Below are 22,355 nucleotides of genomic sequence, written 5' to 3' on the forward strand. Positions count from 1 at the left end.
GTTCAAACCCCAGGAGCGGAGTGAGCAGCCGCTGTTAGCTCCAGCTCCTGCCAACCTAGAAGTTCGAAAACATGCCAATGTGAGTAGATCAATAGGTACCGCTCTGGCAGGAAGGTAACGGCGTTCCATGCAGTCATGCCAGTGGCCACATGACCTTGGAGGTGTCTTCGGACAATGCCGGCTCTTCGGCTTAGAAATGGAGATGAGCACCAACTCCCAGAGTGTGAGTAGATCAATAGGTACTGCTCCGGCAGGAAGGTAACATTGGTGCTCCATGCAGTCATGCCAGTGGCCACATGACCTTGGAGGTGTCTATGGACAACGCCGGCTCTTCGGCTTAGAAATGGAGATGAGCCCCAAACCCCCAGAGTATGAGTAGATCAATAGGTACTGCTCTGGCGGGAAGGTAAGGGCGCTCCATGCAGTCATGCCAGTGGCCACATGACCTTGGAGGTGTCTATGGACAATGCCGGCTCTTCGGCTTAGAAATGGAGATGAGCCCCAAACCCCCAGAGTATGAGTAGATTAATAGGTACCACTCTGGCGGGAAGGTAAGGGCGCTCCATGCAGTCATGCCAGTGGCCACATGACCTTGGAGGTGTCTACGGACAATGCCGGCTCTTGGCTTAGAAATGGAGATGAGCCCCAAACCCCCAGAGTATGAGTAGATCAATAGGTACTGCTCCTATTGGCGGGAAGGTAACAGTGCTCCATGCAGTCATGCCTGTGGCCACATGACCTTGGAGGTGTCTACGGACAACGCTGGCTCTTTGGCTTAGAAATGGAGATGAGCCCCAACCCCCAGAGTGTGAGTAGATCAATAGGTACTGCTCCAGAGGGAAGGTAAGGGCGCTCCATGCAGTCATGCCCGTGGCCACATGACCTTGGAGGTGTCTATGGACAACGCTGGCTCTTCGTCTTAGAAATGGAGATGAGCCCCAAACCCCCAGAGTATGAGTAGATTAATAGGTACCGCTCTGGTGGGAAGGTAACGGCGCTCCATGCAGTCATGCCCGTGGCCACATGACCTTGGAGGTGTCTATGGACAATGCCGGCTCTTCGGCTTAGAAATGGAGATGAGCCCCAAACCCCCAGAGTATGAGTAGATTAATAGGTATCGCTCTGGCGGGAAGGTAACGGCGCTCCATGCAGTCATGCCCGTGGCCACATGACCTTGGAGGTGTCTATGGACAATGCCGGCTCTTCGGCTTAGAAATGGAGATGAGCCCCAAACCCCCAGAGTATGAGTAGATTAATAGGTACCGCTCCAGAGGGAAGGTAAGGGCGCTCCATGCAGTCATGCCCGTGGCCACATGACCTTGGAGGTGTCTCTGGACAACGCCGGCTCTTTGGCTTAGAAATGGAGATGAGCACCAACCCCCAGAGTCGGACATGAGTGGACTTAACGTCAGAAAACCTTTACCTTTTTACTAGAGTCTCACTTATCGAAGCTAAACGGGCGGGCAGAACCTTGGATAAGCGAATATCTTGGATAATAAGGAGGGATTAAGGAAAAGCCTATTAAACATCAAATTAAAGGCAATAGTAAAAGGTAAAGGTTTCCCCGACGTAAAGTCCAGTCATGTCTGACTCTGGGGGTTGGAGCGGTACCTATTGATCTACTCATACTTGCACGTTTTCGAATGCTAGGTCGGCAGAAGCTGGGGCTAACAGCGGGAGCTCACACCACCAGCCTTTTGGCCAGCAAGTTCAGCAGCTCAGTGGTTTAACCCGCTGCACCATCAGGGGCCACAATATAAAATTATAAAACACAAAAATATTAAACACTCACCTAAAGGTCTCAGCTTAAGCGGCTGAGGGGGGGGGGGGGGGGAAGGGAGGGGCCTGGGGCTGTGCGGAATGCTGGGAGTTGGAGTCCAAACCACGTGGCTTGGCCCGGGAAGGAACGGATTTCGAAAGCGGTAAACACTCCGCCCCGCCCCTCTCGGCCAATCGGCGCCCGCCGGCTCCGCTTGCGTCATCTCCCGGCGCCGCAGCCCTACTGAGCTGCACGTGCCTCTGTCGGGGAAGGCGGGCGTGCCCCGGGACGGGCTCCATGGCGGCGGCGGCGGCGGCGTGGCGGGCCTACCAGCGCCTCATGGCCAGGCGTCCGGCCTCCGTCCAGGTCCTGACCGCGGGTGAGCAGGCACGAAAGGGGCGGGGCTTGGGGCCAGGGGGCGGGGACAGATATGCTGGATTTCGTATCACAAAACCACAAGTCGAACACTTCCCAAGTGTCTAGGACTGTGTGATGTATTATTATTATTATTATTATTATTATTATTATGACACAGCAAACAAGACAGATATGCTGGATTTCGTATCACAAAATCCCAAGTCGAACACTTCCCAAGTGTCTAGGACTGTGTGATGTATTATTATTATTATTATTATTATTATTATGACACAGCAAACAAGATTGACATGCTGGATTTCGTATCACAAAATCACAAGTCGAACATTTCCCAAGTGTCTAGAACTGTGTGATGTATTATTATTATTATTATTATTATTATTATGACACAGCAAACAAGACAGATATGCTGGATTTCGTATCACAAAACCACAAGTCGAACACTTCCCAAGTGTCTAGGACTGTGTGATGTATTATTATTATTATTATTATTATTATTATTATTATTATTATGACACAGCAAACAAGATAGACATGCTGGATTTCATATCACAAAATCACAAGTCGAACACTTCCCAAGTGTCTAGGACTGTGTGATGTATTATTATTATTATTATTATTATTATTATGACACAGCAAACAAGACAGATATGCTGGATTTCGTATCACAAAATCCCAAGTCGAACACTTCCCAAGTGTCTAGGACTGTGTGATGTATTATTATTATTATTATTATTATTATTATTATTATTATGACACAGCAAACAAGATAGATATGCTGGATTTCGTTTCACAAAATCACAAGTCGAACACTTCCCAAGTGTCTAGGACTGTGTGATGTATTATTATTATTATTATTATTATTATTACTATTATTATGACACAGCAAACAAGATAGATATGCTGGATTTCGTATCACAAAACCACAAGTCGAACACTTCCCAAGTGTCTAGGACTGTGTGATGTATTATTATTATTATTATTATTATTATTATTATTTTATTATGACACAACAAACAAGATAGACATGCTGGATTTCATATCACAAAATCCCAAGTTGAACACTTCCCAAGTGTCTAGGACTGTGTGATGTATTATTATTATAATTATTATTATTATTATTATTATGACACAGCAAACAAGATTGACATGCTGGATTTCGTATCACAAAACCACAAGTCGAACACTTCCCAAGTGTCTAGGACTGTGTGATCTATTATTATTATTATTATTATTATTATTATTATTATTATTATTATTTTATTATGACACAGTAAACAAGATAGACATGCTGGATTTCGTATCACAAAATCACAAGTCGAACACTTCCCAAGTGTCTAGGACTGTGTGATCTATTATTTTTATTATTATTATTATTATTATTTTATTATGACACAGTAAACAAGATAGACATGCTGGATTTCGTATCACAAAATCACAAGTCGAACACTTCCCAAGTGTCTAGGACTGTGTGATCTATTATTATTATTATTATTATTATTATTATTATTATTATTATTAATGTGTTGTCGAAGGCTTTCATGGCCAGAATCACAGGGTTGTTGTATGTCTTTCGGGCTGTGTGGCCATGTTCCAGAAGCATTCTCTCCTGACGTTTCGCCCACATCTATGGCAGGCATCCTCAGAGGTTGTGAGGTATGGATAAACTAAGTCAGGAAAGGAAAGAATATATATCTGTGTAGAGTCCAGGGTGTGGCAAGAGTCCTTTGTCACTGGGAGCCAGCATTAATGTTTCAGTTAATCACCCTAATTGGCACTGGAAATGTTTTGTCCCTTGCCTGGGGGCATCCTTTGTTCAGTCAAGTCCTCATTGTGTTGGTTCCCATCTACTGTTTTGATTTTGGAGTTTTGTAATACTGGTAGCCAGATTTTGTTCATTTTCATGGTTTCTTCCTTTCTGTTGAAGTTGTCCACATGCTTGTGGATTTCAATGGCTTCTCTGTGTAGTCTGACATGATAGTTGTTAGAATGGTCCAGCATTTTTGTGTTCTCAAATAGTATTCTGTGTCCAGGCTGGTTCATCAAATGCTCTGCTATGGCTGATTTCTCTGGTTGAATTAGTCTGCAGTGCCTTTCATGTTCTTTGACTCTTGTTTGGGCAATGCTGCGTTTGGTGGTCCCTATGTAGACTTGTCCACAGCTGCATGGTATCCGGTAGACTCCTGCAGAAGAGAGAGGATCCCTCTTGTCCTTCGCTGACCGTAGCATTTGTTGGATTTTCTTCGTGGGTCTGTAGATAGTTTGTAGGTTGTGCTTCTTCATCAGCTTCCCTATGCGGTCAGTAGTTCCCTTGATGTATGGTAAGAACACCTTTCCTCTGGGTGGATCTTTGTCTTGACTCTCATGGCTTGTTCTTGGCCTTGCAGCTCTTCTGATGTCTGTGGTGGAGTATCCATTGGCCTGTAGAGCCCAGTTTAGGTGGTTGAGTTCACCTTGGAGGAGGTGAGGTTCTCAGATTCTTTATTATTATTATTTTATTATGACACAGTAAACAAGATAGACATGCTGGATTTCGTATCACAAAATCACAAGTCGAACACTTCCCAAGTGTCTAGGACTGTGTGATCTGTTATTATTATTATTATTATTATTATTATTATTATTATTATTATTATTATTTTATTATGACACAGCAAAAAAGATAGATATGCTGGATTTCGTTTCACAAAATCACAAGTCAAACACTTCCCAAGTGTCTAGGACTGTGTGATATTATTATTATTATTATTATTATTATTATTATGACGCAGCAAACAAGATAGATATGCTGGATTTCGTTTCACAAAATCACAAGTCAAACACGTTTTTGAAGTTCAATCTTGAGGTCCTGAGAGCGGCTGAATTTTTCCTGTTGTTTTTCGTCGATGTGACTGTCACCTGGGATGGCGACATCAATGATCCAAACCTTTTTATTTTCCACAACTGTGATGTCTGGTGTGTTGTGTTCCAGAACTTTGTCAGTCTGGATTCGGAAGTCCCACAGTATCTTTGCATGTTCATTTTCCAATACTTTTGCAGGTTTGTGATCCCACCAGTTCTTTGCTGCTGGGAGGTGGGACTTGAGGCATAAGTTCCAATGAATCATTTGGGCCACAGAGTTGTGCCTCTGTTTGTAGTCTGTCTGTGCAATTTTCTTACAGCAGCTGAGGATATGATCCATGGTTTCGTCGGTTTCCTTGCACAGTCTGCATTTTGGGTCATCAGCTGATTTTTCAATCTTGGCCCGAATGGCCTTTGTCCTGATGTCTTGCTCCTGGGCTGCAAGGATCAGGCCTTCTGTCTCCTTCTTCAGGGTCCCATTCGTGAGCCAGAGCCAGGTCTTCTATTATTATTATTATTATTATTATTATTATTATTATTATTATTATTATTATTAATGGCCTTTGTCCTGATGTCTTGCTCCTGGGCTGCAAGGATCAGGCCTTCTGTCTCCTCCTTCAGGGTCCCATTCGTGAGCCAGAGCCAGGTCTTCTATTATTATTATTATTATTATTATTATTATTATTATTATTAATTGCCTTTGTGCTGATGTCTTGCTCCTGGGCTGCAAGGATCAGGCCTTCTGTCTCCTTCTTCAGGGTCCCATTCGTGAGCCAGAGCCAGGTCTTCTATTATTATTATTATTATTATTATTATTATTATTATTAATGGCCTTTGTCCTGATGGCTTGCTCCTGGGCTGCAAGGATCAGGCCTTCTGTCTCCTTCTTCAGGGTCCCATTCGTGAGCCAGAGCCAGGTCTTCTCCTTATCAGCTTTTCCTTCAATTTTGTCAAGGAACTTTCCATGCAATGTTTTGTTGTGCCAGCTGTCAGCTCTAGTTTGTAGTGCGGTTTTCTTGTACTGGTTTTTTGTCTGCTGTGCTTTGAGGAGTTTCTGATTTTTGACTTCAATCAAAGCAGGTTCTTCACTTTGCTTTACGTATTCTGCCAGGGCATGTTCTTCTTCTTTGACTGCTTGTTTGACTTGTAAGAGTCCTCTGATCTTCTAGGCAGATATATTATTATTATTATTCACTGCATTTCTATACTGCTTTTTTCACTCCTGCGGGGACTCAAAGCAGTTAGAATCCTAGAGTTGGAAGAGACCTTGTGGGCCATCCAGTCCAACTCCATTCTGTCAGAAGCAGGAAATCACATTCAAAGCACCCCTGACAGATGGCCATCCAGCCTCTGTTTCAAAGCCTCCAAAGAAGGAGCCTCCACCACAGTCCGGGGCAGAGAGTTCCACTGCTGAACAGCTCTCTCTCACAGTGAGGAAGTTCTTCCTGATGTTCAGGTGGAATCTCCTTTCCTGAAGTTTGAGGCCATTGTTCCATTGCATCCTAGTCTGCAGGGCAGCAGAAAACAAGCTTGATCTCTCCTCTCTATGACTTTACCTCACATATTTATACTTGGCCCTCATCATGTCTCCTCTCAGCCTTCTCTTCTGCAGGCTAAACCTGCCCAGCTCTTTCAGCCGCTCCTCATAGGGCTTGTTCTCCAGACCCTTCATCATTTTAGTCGCCCTTCCAGCTTAGAGTCAACATCTCCCTTCAACTGCAGTGCCCAGAATTGGACGCAGTGCGATTCCAGGTAAAGTGATCTGACCAAGGCGGAATAGAAGAGAGGGGGAGCAGGAGATGCCCGGATGTTTTGATGTTTTCCCATCCTTGTGGGACGCTTCTCTCATGTCCCCGCATGGAGCTGGAGCTGACAGAGGGAGCTCATCCGCACTCTCCCCGGGTGGGATTCGAACCTGGCAGCTTTCAGGTCAGCAACCCAACCTTCAAGTCGCGAGGCTTTTATCCCCTAGGCCACTGGAGGCTCCTGGGAGTTTTCATAATCCTTATATAACCTCTAAAGTACAAATTACATAAAGATCATGAAAACGTAACAGTGATCTCTATATGTAATTCCAGGTTACACATTCATGACCACTATAAAGAATCAGCTTGTAGCTTTTCACCCGATCAGATCTGACTTTTGGCTTAATTCCCCACTTATGGTGAAACATCCCAGTCTCGTTAAAAAGCCAAGGCCAACTGGGAAGCAGCCAGGAAAATCAGAGCTAATGCCCAACCCAGTAGCGTAGACTGGTTCCATTGTGGCCAGGGAAACGAAACACGAAAGAAAGTGGCGGAATGATCTCTCATTGTCGGACAGCAAAGCTGTTAGAGCAGGGGTCCCCAAACTAAGGCCCGGGGGCCGGATGCGGCCCTCCAAGGTCATTGACCTGGCCCCTGCTCTCAGTTTGAGATTTAGGCTTGCCCAAAGTCTGAAATGACTTGAAGGCACACAACAACAACAACAACAACAATTCTACTTAACTTGACTATCTAATTGGCCAGAAGCAGGCCCACACTTCCCATTGAAATCCTGATAGGTTTACTATATGTTGGTTAAAACTGTTTTTTATTTTTAAATATTGTATTGTTCTTTCATTTACTAATATTGTGCTATGGTAATAATAGAATATATTGTGTATACATATAATATTGATACTAATATTATAATGTCATACAATATAATACTAATAATAATGCAACATAATAATATTAATTATACATTATATATTAAATGTAATACTAATAATATTACGGTATAGTGGTATAGTACAATATAGTAATATATAATGCTAATATTGTGCTATGCTAATAATATAATATATATTATATGTACATATAATATTGATAGTAATATTATAATGTCATACAATATAATACTAACAATAATGCAACATAATAAAATTAATTATACATTAAATATTAAATGCAATATTACTAATAATATTACGGTATAGTGGTATAGTACAATATAGTAATATATAATGCTAATATTGTGCTATGCTAATAATATAATATATATTATATGTACATATAATATTGATAGTAATATTATAATGTCATACAATATAATACTAACAATAATGCAACATAATAAAATTAATTATACATTAAATATTAAATGCAATATTACTAATAATATTACGGTATAGTGGTATAGTACAATATAGTAATATATAATGCTAATATTGTGCTATGCTAATAATATAATATATATTATATGTACATATAATATTGATAGTAATATTATAATGTCATACAATATAATACTAACAATAATGCAACATAATAAAATTAATTATACATTAAATATTAAATGCAATATTACTAATAATATTACGGTATAGTGGTATAGTACAATATAGTAATATATAATGCTAATATTGTGCTATGCCATTAATATAATATGTTGTATGTACATACAACTTGTAAGCTGCTCTTGAGTCCCCTTCAGGGCGAGAGAGGGCAGGGTATAAATTTAGTAAATAAATAAATGAATAGTTGTTGGGAGGGGTTTTTTTTTTTTTGCACTACAAATAAGACATGTGAATTTGCATAGGAATTTGTTTGTTTTTTCTTTCTTTTCCCAAATGATAATTCGGCCCCTCAACAGTCTCAGGGACCATGAACCGGCCCTCCACTTTAAAAGTTTGAGGACCCCTGTGTTAGAGGTTATGATATGCTTTTATTGCACTAATTTGCAGGGCGATGCGCTGACAATCTCTCCCTATTGCACAGAGAATATATAAATTACTAGCTGTGCCCGGCCACGCGTTGCTGTGACTTTGTCTGGTGGTGTTGGTGAGAAATGGTTGAGGTCGTGGTGGTATTGAATGTCTGTGGTATGGTTGTCTTTATGTTTAGTATGCACACTGAAGCGGATTATATGGCAGTGTGGAGTCAAGATAATCCAGTTCAAAGCAGATAATATAAGATTATAAATGGGTTATATAGCTGTGTGGAAGGGCCTTGAGTCTACACCAGGGGTCCCCAAACTACGGCCCGCGGGCCACATGCGGCCCATTGAAGCCATTTATCCGGCCCCCACGGCACAAAGGCAGAAGGGGGTTGGGCTAAATGGCCCAAGGGGTCTCTTCCAACCATTATTATTATTATTATTATTATTATTATTATTATTATTATTAACATTGAGGCTGGGAGGTCATCTGTCATGGGTGCTTTGCTTGTGCTTTTGGTCCACAAAGGCAGAAGGGGGTTGGGCTAAATAGCCCAAGGGGTCCCTTCCAACCCTTATTATTATTATTATTATTATTATTATTATTATTATTATTATTATTAACATTGAGGCTGGGAGGTCATCTGTCATGGGTGCTTTGCTTGTGCTTTTGGTCCACAAAGGCAGAAGGGGGTTGGGCTAAATAGCCCAAGGGGTCTCTTCCAACCCTCTTTATTATTATTATTATTATTATTATTATTATTATTATTATTATTATTAACATTGAGGCTGGGAGGCCATCTGTCAGGGGTGCTTTGCTTGTGCTTTTGGTCCACAAAGGCAGAAGGGGGTTGGGCTAAATAGCCCAAGGGGTCTCTTCCAACCCTCTTTATTATTATTATTATTATTATTATTATTATTATTATTATTATTAACATTGAGGCTGGGAGGTCATCTGTCATGGGTGCTTTGCTTGTGCTTTTGGTCCACAAAGGCAGAAGGGGGTTGGGCTAAATAGCCCAAGGGGTCTCTTCCAACCCTCTTTATTATTATTATTATTATTATTATTATTATTAACATTGAGGCTGGGAGGTCATCTGTCATGGGTGCTTTGCTTGTGCTTTTGGTCCACAAAGGCAGAAGGGGGTTGGGCTAAATAGCCCAAGGGGTCTCTTCCAACCCTCTTTATTATTATTATTATTATTATTATTATTATTATTATTATTATTAACATTGAGGCTGGGAGGTCATCTGTCATGGGTGCTTTGCTTGTGCTTTTGGTCCACAAAGGCAGAAGGGGGTTGGGCTAAATAGCCCAAGGGGTCTCTTCCAACCCTCTTTATTATTATTATTATTATTATTATTATTATTATTATTATTAACATTGAGGCTGGGAGGTCATCTGTCATGGGTGCTTTGCTTGTGCTTTTGGTCCACAAAGGCAGAAGGGGGTTGGGCTAAATAGCCCAAGGGGTCTCTTCCAACCCTCTTTATTATTATTATTATTATTATTATTATTATTATTATTATTAACATTGAGGCTGGGAGGTCATCTGTCATGGGTGCTTTGCTTGTGCTTTTGGTGCACAAAGGCAGAAGGGGGTTGGGCTAAATAGCCCAAGGGGTCTCTTCCAACCCTCTTTATTATTATTATTATTATTATTATTATTATTATTATTATTATTAACATTGAGGCTGGGAGGTCATCTGTCATGGGTGCTTTGCTTGTGCTTTTGGTGCACAAAGGCAGAAGGGGGTTGGGCTAAATAGCCCAAGGGGTCTCTTCCAACCCTCTTTATTATTATTATTATTATTATTATTATTATTATTATTATTATTATTAACATTGAGGCTGGGAGGCCATCTGTCAGGGGTGCTTTGCTTGTGCTTTTGGTCCACAAAGGCAGAAGGGGTTCGGGCTAATAATAATAATAATAATTATTATTATTAACATTGAGGCTGAGTAGCCATTTGCCAGGGGTACTTTACTTGTACTTTTGGTGCACAAAGGCCAGAAGGAGGTTGGGCTAATAATAATAATAATAATAATAATTATTATTATTATTATATTATTATTGCTTGGTGGCCACCTGGCCAACTATAGTCCGGCCCTCCAACGGTCTGAGGGATCGTGAACTGGCCCCCAGTTTTAAAAGTTTGGGGACCCCTGGTCTACACTGCCATATAATCCAGTTCAAATCAGATAATCTGTGGAAGAGGCCTAAGTGAGGCCTAACTGTGCCTGTCCCCTGGGCTGAGTAGGTTGCTAGGAGACCAAGTGGGTGGAGCTTAGCCTTCAAACTGGCAGCAATTGGATAAAAACTATTATTCCTATAATTAGGACTTTATTTTTCTTTTCTTTTTGTTGTATCAACCTAGAGGCGTGAATGATGGGTTGTGTTGTCAAATTTCGAGGTTGGGAGGCCTGTAGTTTTGTTGTTTTGTCCGCTGCCCTGATGCCATCACTCTTTTATATATATAGAAGATGCCTGCAGGACGATTAACTGTTTGTCCAGGCTAATTGTCAGCATTGCTATAAGAATGGTATATATATATATTTTAAAAAAACAACAACTTAAATGTATATACTCTCATGTAGGTTTTAACGTGTGTATTATGATATGAAAAAATTGTGGACTCAGCAGTCAAAAGAGCTCAGAGGGTCAATAGAAGTGTCCTACTACAAGAACAAACCAAGCCTAGTAAGGATCGCATCATCTGGCCACTCACACTCACACCATTATCATCTAAAATTAAGAATATCGTCAATAGACACTGGCATTTAATACAAGACTGTTTAAGATCTCACATAAATATCCACAACCTGAAGAATGACTTCCCGAAACGAGGCGTTGTACCCAGGATTACTTGTTGTTGCATAGTTTTGTTTATATACACACAACAGTTGTGGACTGTTTTCCGTTGAGTTTGATGTATGTTTTACTTTATATGTTACATAATAAGGTTGTATAATCGTATTTATACCATATTTGTGGACTGTTTTCGGTTGGAGATTTATGTGTGTTTTGCTTTATATGTTTCATAATAAGATAGTACCCAGTTGGGACTGTAAAGAAAATACTCAATCATACTAGCATATCATAATACACAAGTTAAAACCTACATGAGAGTACAGTAAAGTCTCACTTATCCAACACTCGCTTATCCAACGTTCTGGATTATCCAACACATTTTTGTGTTCAATGTTTTCAATACATCATGATATTTTGGTGCTAAATTCGTAAATACAGTAATTACTACGTAGCATTACTGCGTATTGAACTACTTTTTCTGTCAAATTTGTTATATAACATGATGTTTTGGTGCTTAATTTGTAAAATCATAACCTAATTTGATGTTTAATAGGCTTTTCCTTAATGTCTCCTTATTATCCAACATATTCGCTTATCCAACATTCTGCCGGCCCGTTTATGTTGGATAAGTGAGACTTTACTGTATATACATTTAAGTTGTTGTTTTTTTTAATATATATATATATATACTAGCTGTGCCCGACCACGCGTTGCTGTGGCGTTGTCTGGTGAGAAATTGTTGAGGTCGTGGTGGTATTGAATGTCTGTTGTTTGGTTGTCTTTATGTTTAGTAGGCACACTGAATTGGATTATATGGCAGTGTGGACTCAAGATAATCCAGTTCAAGGCAGATAATATAAGATTCTAAATGGGTTATATAGCTGTGTGGAAGGACCTTGAGTCTACACTGCCATATAATCCAGTTAAAATCTGATAATCTGTGGAAGAGGCCTAAGTGAGGCCTAACTGTGCCTGTCCCCTGGGCCGAGGAGGTTGCTAGGAGACCAAGTGGGCGGAACTTAGCCTTCAAACTGGCAGCAATTGGATAAAAACTATTATTCCTCTCCCTGTAATTAGGACTTTATTTTTCTTTTCTTTTTGCTGTATCAACCTAGAGCCGTGAATGATGGGTTGTGTTGTCAAATTTCGAGGTTGGGGGGCATGCCGTTTTGTTGTTTTGTCCGCTGCCCTGATGCCATCACTCTTTTATATATATAGATATAGATATATATATACACACCATTCTTATAGCATTTGATATAGATATCTGTGCCCTATTGATAATTGTCAGCATTGTCAGAGGGAGCAGGACTTCCCTGGATCTAGACACTACACTCTTATTTATTCAGCTTTTTTCGCCGCTGCATCACATTGTAGGCTCCTGTCTTCTGGAGTGTTGGCTCTCCCTCCCAATTTGGTGTCGTCTGCAAACTTGATGATCGTGCCTTCTAACCCTTCGTCTAAGTCATAGAATCATAGAATAGTAGAGTTGGAAGAGACCACATGGGCCATCCAGTCCAACCCCCTGCTAAGAAGCAGGAAATCGCATTCAAAGCACCCCCGACAGATGGCCATCCAGCCTCTGCTTAATAATAATAATAATAATAAAACTTTATTTATACCCCGCCACCATCTCCCCAATGGGGACTCGGGGCGGCTTACATGGGGCCATGCCCGGGAAAAATACAATATAACACAATATAAAAACAACATATCATAATACAATTACAACAATACAATAAAGAATCATATACAGTACAACACAAAATCCAAAGAGCAGTATAACAGGGCAGGCCGCACTGACACTCAGTTAAAACTCGGGGTGAGAAAAGGATAAGAAAAAGGATAAGAATAAAACCACAGGGAACTAAGGAAAAGATAGCAGACAGTCTAGAGCAGGGGTCCCCAAACTAAGGCCCGGGGGCCGGATGCGGCCCATCGAAGCCATTTATCCGGCCCCCACGGCACAAGGGCAGAAGGGGGTTGGGCTAAATAACCCAAGGGGTCTCTTCTTCTCTTGCAACCATTATTATTATTATTATTATTATTATTATTATTATTATTATTATTATTATTATTGTGTGGCCATCTGTCAGGGGTGTTTTAATAATAATAATAATAATAATAATTATTATTATTATTATTATTAACATTGAGGCTGGGTGGCCATCTGTCAGGGGTGCTTTGCTTGTGCTTTCGGTGCACAAAGGCAGAAGGGAGTTGGACTCAATGGCCCAAAGCGCCTTTTCCAACCCTCTTTTTTATTATTGTTGTTGTTGTTGTTGTTGTTGTTATTACTACTGCTACTACTACTACTACTATTATTACTATAGTCTAGCCCTCCAATGGTCCGAAGGATCGTGAACTGGCCCCCTGTTTAAAAAGTTTGGGGACCCCTGGTCTAGAGGATAAATAATGGGGGCGTAACAAAAAGCATGTAACAGTTACTCTCCGAAAGCACATCGGAAGAGCCATGTTTTTAGATCTTTCCTAAAGTCTGAAAGAGTGGGGGCTTGCCTGATTTCAATGGGCAATGAGTTCCATAAACGGGGGGCCACAGCAGAAAAGGCCCTCTCCCTAGTTCCTACAAGGCGGGTCTGGGATAAAGGCAGTGGGTCCCAAACCGTTTAGGGCTTTATATATGATGGTCTGCACCTTAAAAGCCTCCAAGTCGTTAATAAAGACCTTGAACAGAACTGGGTCCAGAACGGAGGCCAGAAAGTCCACTAGAGAAACGTTTCCCTTGACCAAAAGCACAGTCTAAACCAGGCAGGCGTGGGCCATCTTGGGCCCTCCCTCCAGGTGTTTGGATTGCAAGTCCCACAAGTGGGAGTTGGAGTCCAAATCCCTGGGTGGCCCATGCTTTTAGCCCACTTTTTTTGCCCGTCCGTGCCAGGCGTAGATGCTGCCAGGCCTGATGGTGCTGGACCTTCTCTGTGTGGCCGGCACAGAAAACAGCCTCCCTCCACCTTCCGTGTGGCTTCCTGGTGCTTAAAAATAGCCTGATCCCATCACGGCTCTGCTTCTTATCTCCTCCGGGATAGACATACCTTCTCCTTAAGCCGCTCCTCTGAGGCCTCGGTCGCTATCAGGCTTTGGCCGACTTGTTTTCCCTTCTCAAACCCCTCTTCCCTCCACAGACCCTCACAGCCTGGGGGGGGGGGCTATCCCTGGGCCAGGCCTCTCCTGCTCAAGGGTCAGCTCTTCCAGGGACCCACAAATGCCCATAATAATAATAATAATATTATTATTATTATTAGCCCGAACCCCTTCTGCCTGTGTGGACCAAAAGCACAAGCAAAGCACCCCTGACAGATGGCCTCCCAGCCTCAATGTTAATAATAATAATAATAATAATAATAATAATAATAATAATAATAAAGAGGGTTGGAAGAGACCCCTTGGGCTATTTAGCCCAACCCCCTTCTGCCTTTGTGGACCAAAAGCACAAGCAAAGCACCCATGACAGATGACCTCCCAGCCTCAATGTTAATAATAATAATAATAATAATAATAATAATAATAATAATAATAATAATGATAAAGAGGGTTGGAAGAGACCCCTTGGGCTATTTAGCCCAACCCCCTTCTGCCTTTGTGGACCAAAAGCACAAGCAAAGCACCCATGACAGATGACCTCCCAGCCTCAATGTTAATAATAATAATAATAATAATAATAATAATAATAATAATAATAATAATAATGATAAAGAGGGTTGGAAGAGACCCCTTGGGCTATTTAGCCCAACCCCCTTCTGCCTTTGTGGACCAAAAGCACAAGCAAAGCACCCATGACAGATGACCTCCCAGCCTCAATGTTAATAATAATAATAATAATAATAATAATAATAATAATAATAATAATAATAATAAAGAGGGTTGGAAGAGACCCCTTGGGCTATTTAGCCCAACCCCCTTCTGCCTTTGTGGACCAAAAGCACAAGCAAAGCACCCATGACAGATGACCTCCCAGCCTCAATGTTAATAATAACAACAACAACAATAATAATAATAATAATAATAATAAAGAGGGTTGGAAGAGACCCCTTGGGCTATTTAGCCCAACCCCCTTCTGCCTTTGTGGACCAAAAGCACAAGCAAAGCACCCATGACAGATGACCTCCCAGCCTCAATGTTAATAATAATAATAATAATAATAATAATAATAATAATAATAATAATAATAAAGAGGGTTGGAAGAGACCCCTTGGGCTATTTAGCCCAACCCCCTTCTGCCTTTGTGGACCAAAAGCACAAGCAAAGCACCCATGACAGATGACCTCCCAGCCTCAATGTTAATAATAACAACAACAATAATAATAATAATAATAATAATAATAATAATAATAAAACTTTATTTATACCCCGCCACCATCTCCCCTATGGGGACTCGGGGCGGCTTACATGGGGCCATGCCCAGACACCATACAATATAACAAAATAAACAGCCAATCATAACACAATATAACAGTGCAAAATCATCGAATATATATTACAACCCAAATCGGAGAAAACAATGAAAACCAGGGCAGGCCACATGAACACTTAATTAAAAACTCGGGAGAGAGAGACATAGGAATAGGGGGAAACAGGGAAATAAAATGGTGGAGCAGTCTAAAGGATAAAAACCAAGGGGAATGGCCAGAGCAATATATTACATTTACTCCCCAAAGGCATTTCCCAGGTATCTCCTAGATATGCTGGTTTCTTATCTTGAGTCAGTGCAGAGCTTGCTTGCAAGTCTCCCAGCACTGGGAAAACCCCATGGGTTAGATCAGGGGTCCCCAAACTAAGGCCCGGGGGCCGGATGCGGCCCTCCGAGGTCATTGACCTGGCCCCCGCCCTCAGTTTTATAATATAGTATATTGTATATACATATAATATTGATAATAATAATATAATGTAATACAATATAACACTAATAATAATACCATATAATAATATTAATTATATATTCTACATTACATATAATATTACTAATAATATTACAGTATAGTGGTATAGTTCAATATAGTAATATATAATGCTAATATTGTGCTATGCTAATAATATAATATATTGTATGTACATATAATGTTGATAATAATAATATAATGTAATACAATATAACACTAATAATAATACCATATAATAATATTAATTATATATTCTACATTACATATAATATTACTAATAATATTACAGTATAGTGGTATAGTTCAATAAAGTAATATATAATGCTAATATTGTGCTATGCTAATAATATAATATATTGTATGTACATATAATGTTGATAATAATAATATAATGTAATACAATATAACACTAATAATAATACCATATAATAATATTAATTATATATTCTACATTACATATAATATTACTAATAATATTACAGTATAGTGGTATAGTTCAATAAAGTAATATATAATGCTAATATTGTGCTATGCTAATAATATAATATATTGTATGTACATATAATTTGTAAGCCACTCTGAGTCCCCTTTGGGGTGAGAAGGGTGTGATACAAATGCAGTAAATAATAAATAAATAAATAAATTTTAGACTTAGGCTCACCCAAAGTCTGAAATGACTTGAAGGCACACAACAACAACAACAACAACAACAACAACCCTAATTAACTTGACTATCTCATTGGCCAGAAGCAGGACCACACTTCCCATTGAAATCCTGATAAATGTATGTTGGTCAAAATTGTTTTTATTTCTAAATATTGTATTGTTCTTTCATTGTTGTTGTTGTTGTTGTTGTACTACAAATAAGACATGTGCAGTGTGCATCAGAATTTGTTTGTATTTTTTTCAAATGATAATCCGGCCCCTCAACAGTCTGAAGGATTGTGGACCGGCCCTCGGCTTAAAAAGTTTGAGGACCCCTGGGTTAGATAGAGCCAGAAGTAGACTTTTGTCATGCAATCATAGAATAATAGAGTTGGAAGAGGCCACATGGTCCATCTAGTCCAAACCCATTCTGCCATACAGGAAAAGAACAATCAAAGCACCCCTGACAGATGGCCATTCAGCCTCTGTTTAAAAGGAGAAGCTTCCACTAGCCAGCCTCTGCTTAAAAACCTCCAGAGGAGGAGCTTCCACCAGACTTTGATGCAGAGAGTTCCACTGTTTAGCAGCCTAATGTTCAATGGAATCTCCTTTCCTGTAATTTGAACCCATGGCTCCATTGGTCCTAGCCTCGTCCTTATGACATCTTTTATAATAATAATAATAATAATAATAATTTAAAAAAACTTTATTTATACCCCGCCACCATCTCCCCAACGGGGACTCAGGGCGGCTTACATGGGGCCATGCCCAGAACAATACAATGTAAACAGCATATAAAAGAACAACACATCACAACACAATAAGCAATGCAATAAATAATAATATCCATTACAAAATAAATCAAGGAAACAATGAAAAACAAGGGCGGACCACATGAACATTAAGTTAAAACTCGGGGTGAGAGAGACATAAGAATAAAAAACCACAGCGAACAGGGTCATAAAGAAGTGGGGTAGTCTGGAGGATAGATATTAGAGGGAGCAACGGAAAAGAAATATAAAATAGTTACTCTCCCAATACTTATACTTATCACATACTTATACATGGCTCCTCTCATGGCTCCTCTCAGCCTTCCCTTCTGCAGGCTAAACATGCCCAGCTCTTTAAGCCGCTCCTCATGGGGATTATTCCTGCTCTCCAGAGTCTCCCTCTTCCTCTGGATCCCTTCCAGCTTAGAGTCAATATCTTTTGAACTGCTTTGCTCAGAATTGGTCACCATGTGATTCCAGGTAAAGAGGTCTGACCAAAGCAGAATAGAGGCCCACATCTTGCCTGTATTCTTCAAAGGGACCTGCAAGGCCATCTAGTCTGACCCCTTCTGCACTTCAGGAATCCACAACCAAGGCACCTCCATTCGAAAGACAAAGGGGAACAGCCTCAGGCCTCTTCCTTTTCCTGAGCCTGTTAGGAATGGTGGGAGTTGGAGTCCAAAACACCTGGAGGGCCCAAGTTGATCCATACCTGTTCTAGACAATCTATATATATATAAAAGGGTAATGGCGTTTCGGCCTAGGACAAAACAACAAAACTACACATCCCAGAAACACTAAACTTGGCAGCACAACCCCTCATCCATGCCTCTACGTTCATACAACAAAAAGCTCCAGCTACTCCAGAAAACGGCCAGGCTTTGAGACTGCAAGGCTATTCACTGCGATTCCACCTGGCCAACAAAGGATTCCCATTAGCCACAGCAACGTGTGGCCGGGCAAAGCTAGTGGACTTCTTGTCCCAGGACTGTCTGTATGTGGACTTCTTGTCCCAGGACTGTCTGTCTGTCCGTCCGTCCATCCTCCATTGTCTTTCTGTCTATCATGTTGATGGATCTCTGATTGACACTTCTTTGCAGTGTGTCTTATGAATGGGGAGGGAGGGCCGGGTGCCAACTTGGCGGCCCCCCAACGTCCCTGGCAGCGAAGCCGTCTCATCCATCTTGGAGCACCGGGGCCACCGCTCCTCCTGGGAGGCCAGCCAGATGCGTCATTCGGGGCCACCTTCTTCGCAGACACATTGACGTACCCCTCCCCAAACCTATACAGGGAATGCATAAGAAAGGCAGGCAGGGAGGGAGGGAGGGAGGGGGGAATAGCAGCCCCCACAATATGCCCGTCAATGAGTGAGTGGGCGAGACACAGCAAAGGGACACGAGCGACAGAGGCAGCGCTGGTACCGTTCGTGTCTCAGGTCCAGATCTAGACTTTCCTATCGTATCTGCCCTGGAGGGATTCGTCTGATCAGTGCATAGAATAATATAATAATAAGTGTTGGAAGAGACACTGGCCCATCCAGTCCGATCCCATTCAGTCATAAAGGAAAACACAGCCTTCCCAATGAGTCTCCTTTGTTGAAGGTTGTAGATGTAAATAATTAGAAGCTTTAATTGAATTGTCCCTTTTTTTTATTATTTTAGGTGGAATACTAAATGGGAGGGTTTGAAATAAGTATAAACATTTGGGTAATATCATCCTTTTGTATGCCTTCAGCCTTGTTGTAATGTCCCAATTCCATTTTTCCTATCATTAATTTGTTTACTTACTTTTTCCATAATGGATTATCATTTATCTGGATTATATTGTTTAAATTTTTAGGTATGTAAATGCCTAGGTATTTTAACTTCTTTTCCCCCAGTTTCACCCCTAGGATAGACTGGGCTTCTTTTAACTCCTTCCAGTTCAGGTTTTTATGTAAAATTTTATGATTTTTCAATATTAATAGTTAGGCTTGAGATCTTTTCAAATGTTTTGATTACTTTTGTTACTGCCTTTACCGAGCCCTCCATTGTGCCTATTAGGACTATCGTGTCATCTGCGTATAAATTAATTTTTATTTCTTCTCTATCTATCTTATACCCTTTTATACTTTTGTCTGATCTAATTAGGTTAGCTAAAGATTCTATTGCTAGGGCGAAAAGTAATGGAGAGAGAGGGCAACCTTGTTTGGTTCCGCTTTTTATTTCAATAATTCTTGAATTTGGATCCAAGAATCCTCATACAATGTAAGGATAAGTTCATGCGTGAGAATTGGGAAAAATACTGGTATTTTGATTGTGGAATATCAAGATTGTATGTCTCTATGTGTGTGTGTGTGTGTGTGTATGTGTGTATATATATATATATATATCCCACAATAAAAAAGTTTAATAATAATAATAATAATAATAACAATAACAAAAAATAAAAGTTTTACCACAGCTTCTGAACCAAAGTTTATCCTGCAGTGTAATAACGTGCCACTCAGGTTTGTGAAATAAGTAAGAGTAACTTTACTTCACTTCAACAGATCGAACAGAGCAACACTATATACAGTAGTCTCTCTGATCTCTTACAGAGAACAGAAGGAATAAACAGTTCTTTTAAACCAGTCTTTAGATATGCCTCATTGTCTTTAAAATGATCTGGCTTCAGAGAGTCGGCAGCCATTAATTTCCTGGCTGTTTCCAGTTAGCGTTCTCTTCGCTCTCTGAGGTGAAAATGCCAGCTCAAACCGTTTCTTTCATCAGCAAGCCAGAGACAGTAGCCAATCAGAATGTTGGCTCCTGGCATGCTTAGCCAATCAGCTGCTGACACATGTCTTTCCAGTCAACCCATTAGATCATGGTGCCTTTTTACAAATCCCCACATCCTTGTGGAGAGAAAAAGCGGGGTATGAAGAAGAAGAAGAAGAAGAAGAAGAAGAAGAAGAAGAAGAAGAATTAGTACTAGAAGTAGTGATAGTAGTAGTAGTAGTAGTAGTAGTAGTTGGAGGGTTTGGGGAACCTGGTGTGTCTATGCTCTGAAGAACTGAATAGGACACAAATGCATTGAAGGCAAGGAATTGAGGCTTTTTATTCACACGGCCAGAGCGGCTGTCAGGACACTCTATGCTCTCAAATCAGACATCAATGCAACAGGTGCATACAAAGACATTGCACAGAACAATAGAGTTGGAAGAGACCACACAAGGCGTCTAGTCTCCAAAGAAGGAGCTTCCATCGGACCCTGAAGCCCCGTCTACACTGCCATATAATCCAGATTATCAAAGCAGATAATACACATCATCTGCTTTGAATTGGATTATACGAGTCTACACTGCCATATAATCCAGCTCAAAGCAGATAATCTGGATTTTATCCAGCAGTGTAGAAGGGGCCTCAGGCAGAGAGTTCCACTGCTGAATAGCTCATATGGTCAGGAAGTTCTTCCTCATGTTCAGATGGAATCTCCTTTCCTGTCATCTGAACCCAAAGACGGCTGTCGAGTCCAGGCCCCTTCTGCCACAAAGGAAGACACAATCAAAGCAACCCCAACAGGTGGCCATCCATGCGTGCAGCTACATCTTGCCTGGAGAAGGGCAAGATGCGTCCTCACTGGAGGAGACAAAGGAAGAAGAAGGACATAATGGAGGCCGACCACATGGCCAATAAAGCCTAGGGGCAGAAAATACCTTTAGAGAGGAAATTGTCAGGGTATTGTGTATTGTGAAATGTTAAAATCAATCTGGGTTATTAGAAATGCCTTATGTGTTAGTTCTTCGGCAAGGCATTTCAGTTATGGAGTTAATGAGAGTCTGCTATGATTTGATGTATCACAGGACCAATGGGGTCAAGTTTGTTTTGACCGGGACTTTCTTTCTTGTTCCTGTGGAATGCAGAGGAGTTTCCTGAGCAGTGTGTGTGTGTGCATGAGTCGCTCCAGCAAGAGCACTCATGGTGGAAAGGACTGATTTGCTCTGTTTGTATATAGTCATGTAAATAAAGATATATTGCCGTTGGATTTCCAACCGAACCCTCATCTGCTGGAGTGTGTTTGTCCAGTGCTGTATTTTCCACACAGGGAGACAGTCTGGAGAAGGAGGTGAAGACCGGGATGGTGAATTTTTGGATTTCACTCTGCTACCCATCATCCCCTGACAGAAATTACTTCATCCCTTAAGAGATCACATTGTTACATCAACAAAGACGGAGGGGATCATGGTCAAGCAGGAGGAGAAGAAACAGGAGCCCTTCTGGGACAAGGGTGGCACGCATAGGAACATGGGGAAAGGTGTCCCCCATTCTAATCCTATTGTCTAGTCTAGCTACTCATTGGGGACTGGAGACTTGTGGGCTCCAGGGTGACCCCCACCAGGAACCCCCATGGCCACTTTGCCCCCCACAGGGACCCTGATGGGGGTCGGGGACGTCATCTCCCAGCAGCTGGTGGAGCGGAGGGGCCTGGAGGGGCACAGCGGGCGCCGGACCCTGAGGATGATGGGCATCGGCCTCTGCTTCGTGGTGAGTGAGCGAAGGGGCAAAGGGCAGGGGAGGGGCGGACACACATGGACGGACCATCCAGCAAGGCCACCCCCGGC

At 41.2% G+C, this 22,355-nt stretch overlaps 1 protein-coding gene across 1 annotated transcript in view; it reads left to right on the forward strand.

The window, feature by feature from the left end:
* Positions 1 to 1,982: 1,982 nt before the first annotated feature.
* Positions 1,983 to 22,355, forward strand: part of mpv17 (mitochondrial inner membrane protein MPV17) — a gene marked incomplete at its 3' end in the record, with an annotated part of 24,099 nt that continues 3,726 nt past the window's right edge. Inside the window, exons 1-2 of the mRNA XM_062967024.1 lie at positions 1,983 to 2,138; positions 22,163 to 22,278. Coding sequence (XP_062823094.1) covers positions 2,057 to 2,138; positions 22,163 to 22,278 — 198 coding nt within the window. The remainder of the gene's footprint in view (positions 2,139 to 22,162; positions 22,279 to 22,355) is intronic.

This window comes from Anolis carolinensis, unplaced genomic scaffold (assembly GCF_035594765.1).
Source record: "Anolis carolinensis isolate JA03-04 unplaced genomic scaffold, rAnoCar3.1.pri scaffold_77, whole genome shotgun sequence".
Taxonomy (NCBI): domain Eukaryota; kingdom Metazoa; phylum Chordata; class Lepidosauria; order Squamata; family Dactyloidae; genus Anolis; species Anolis carolinensis.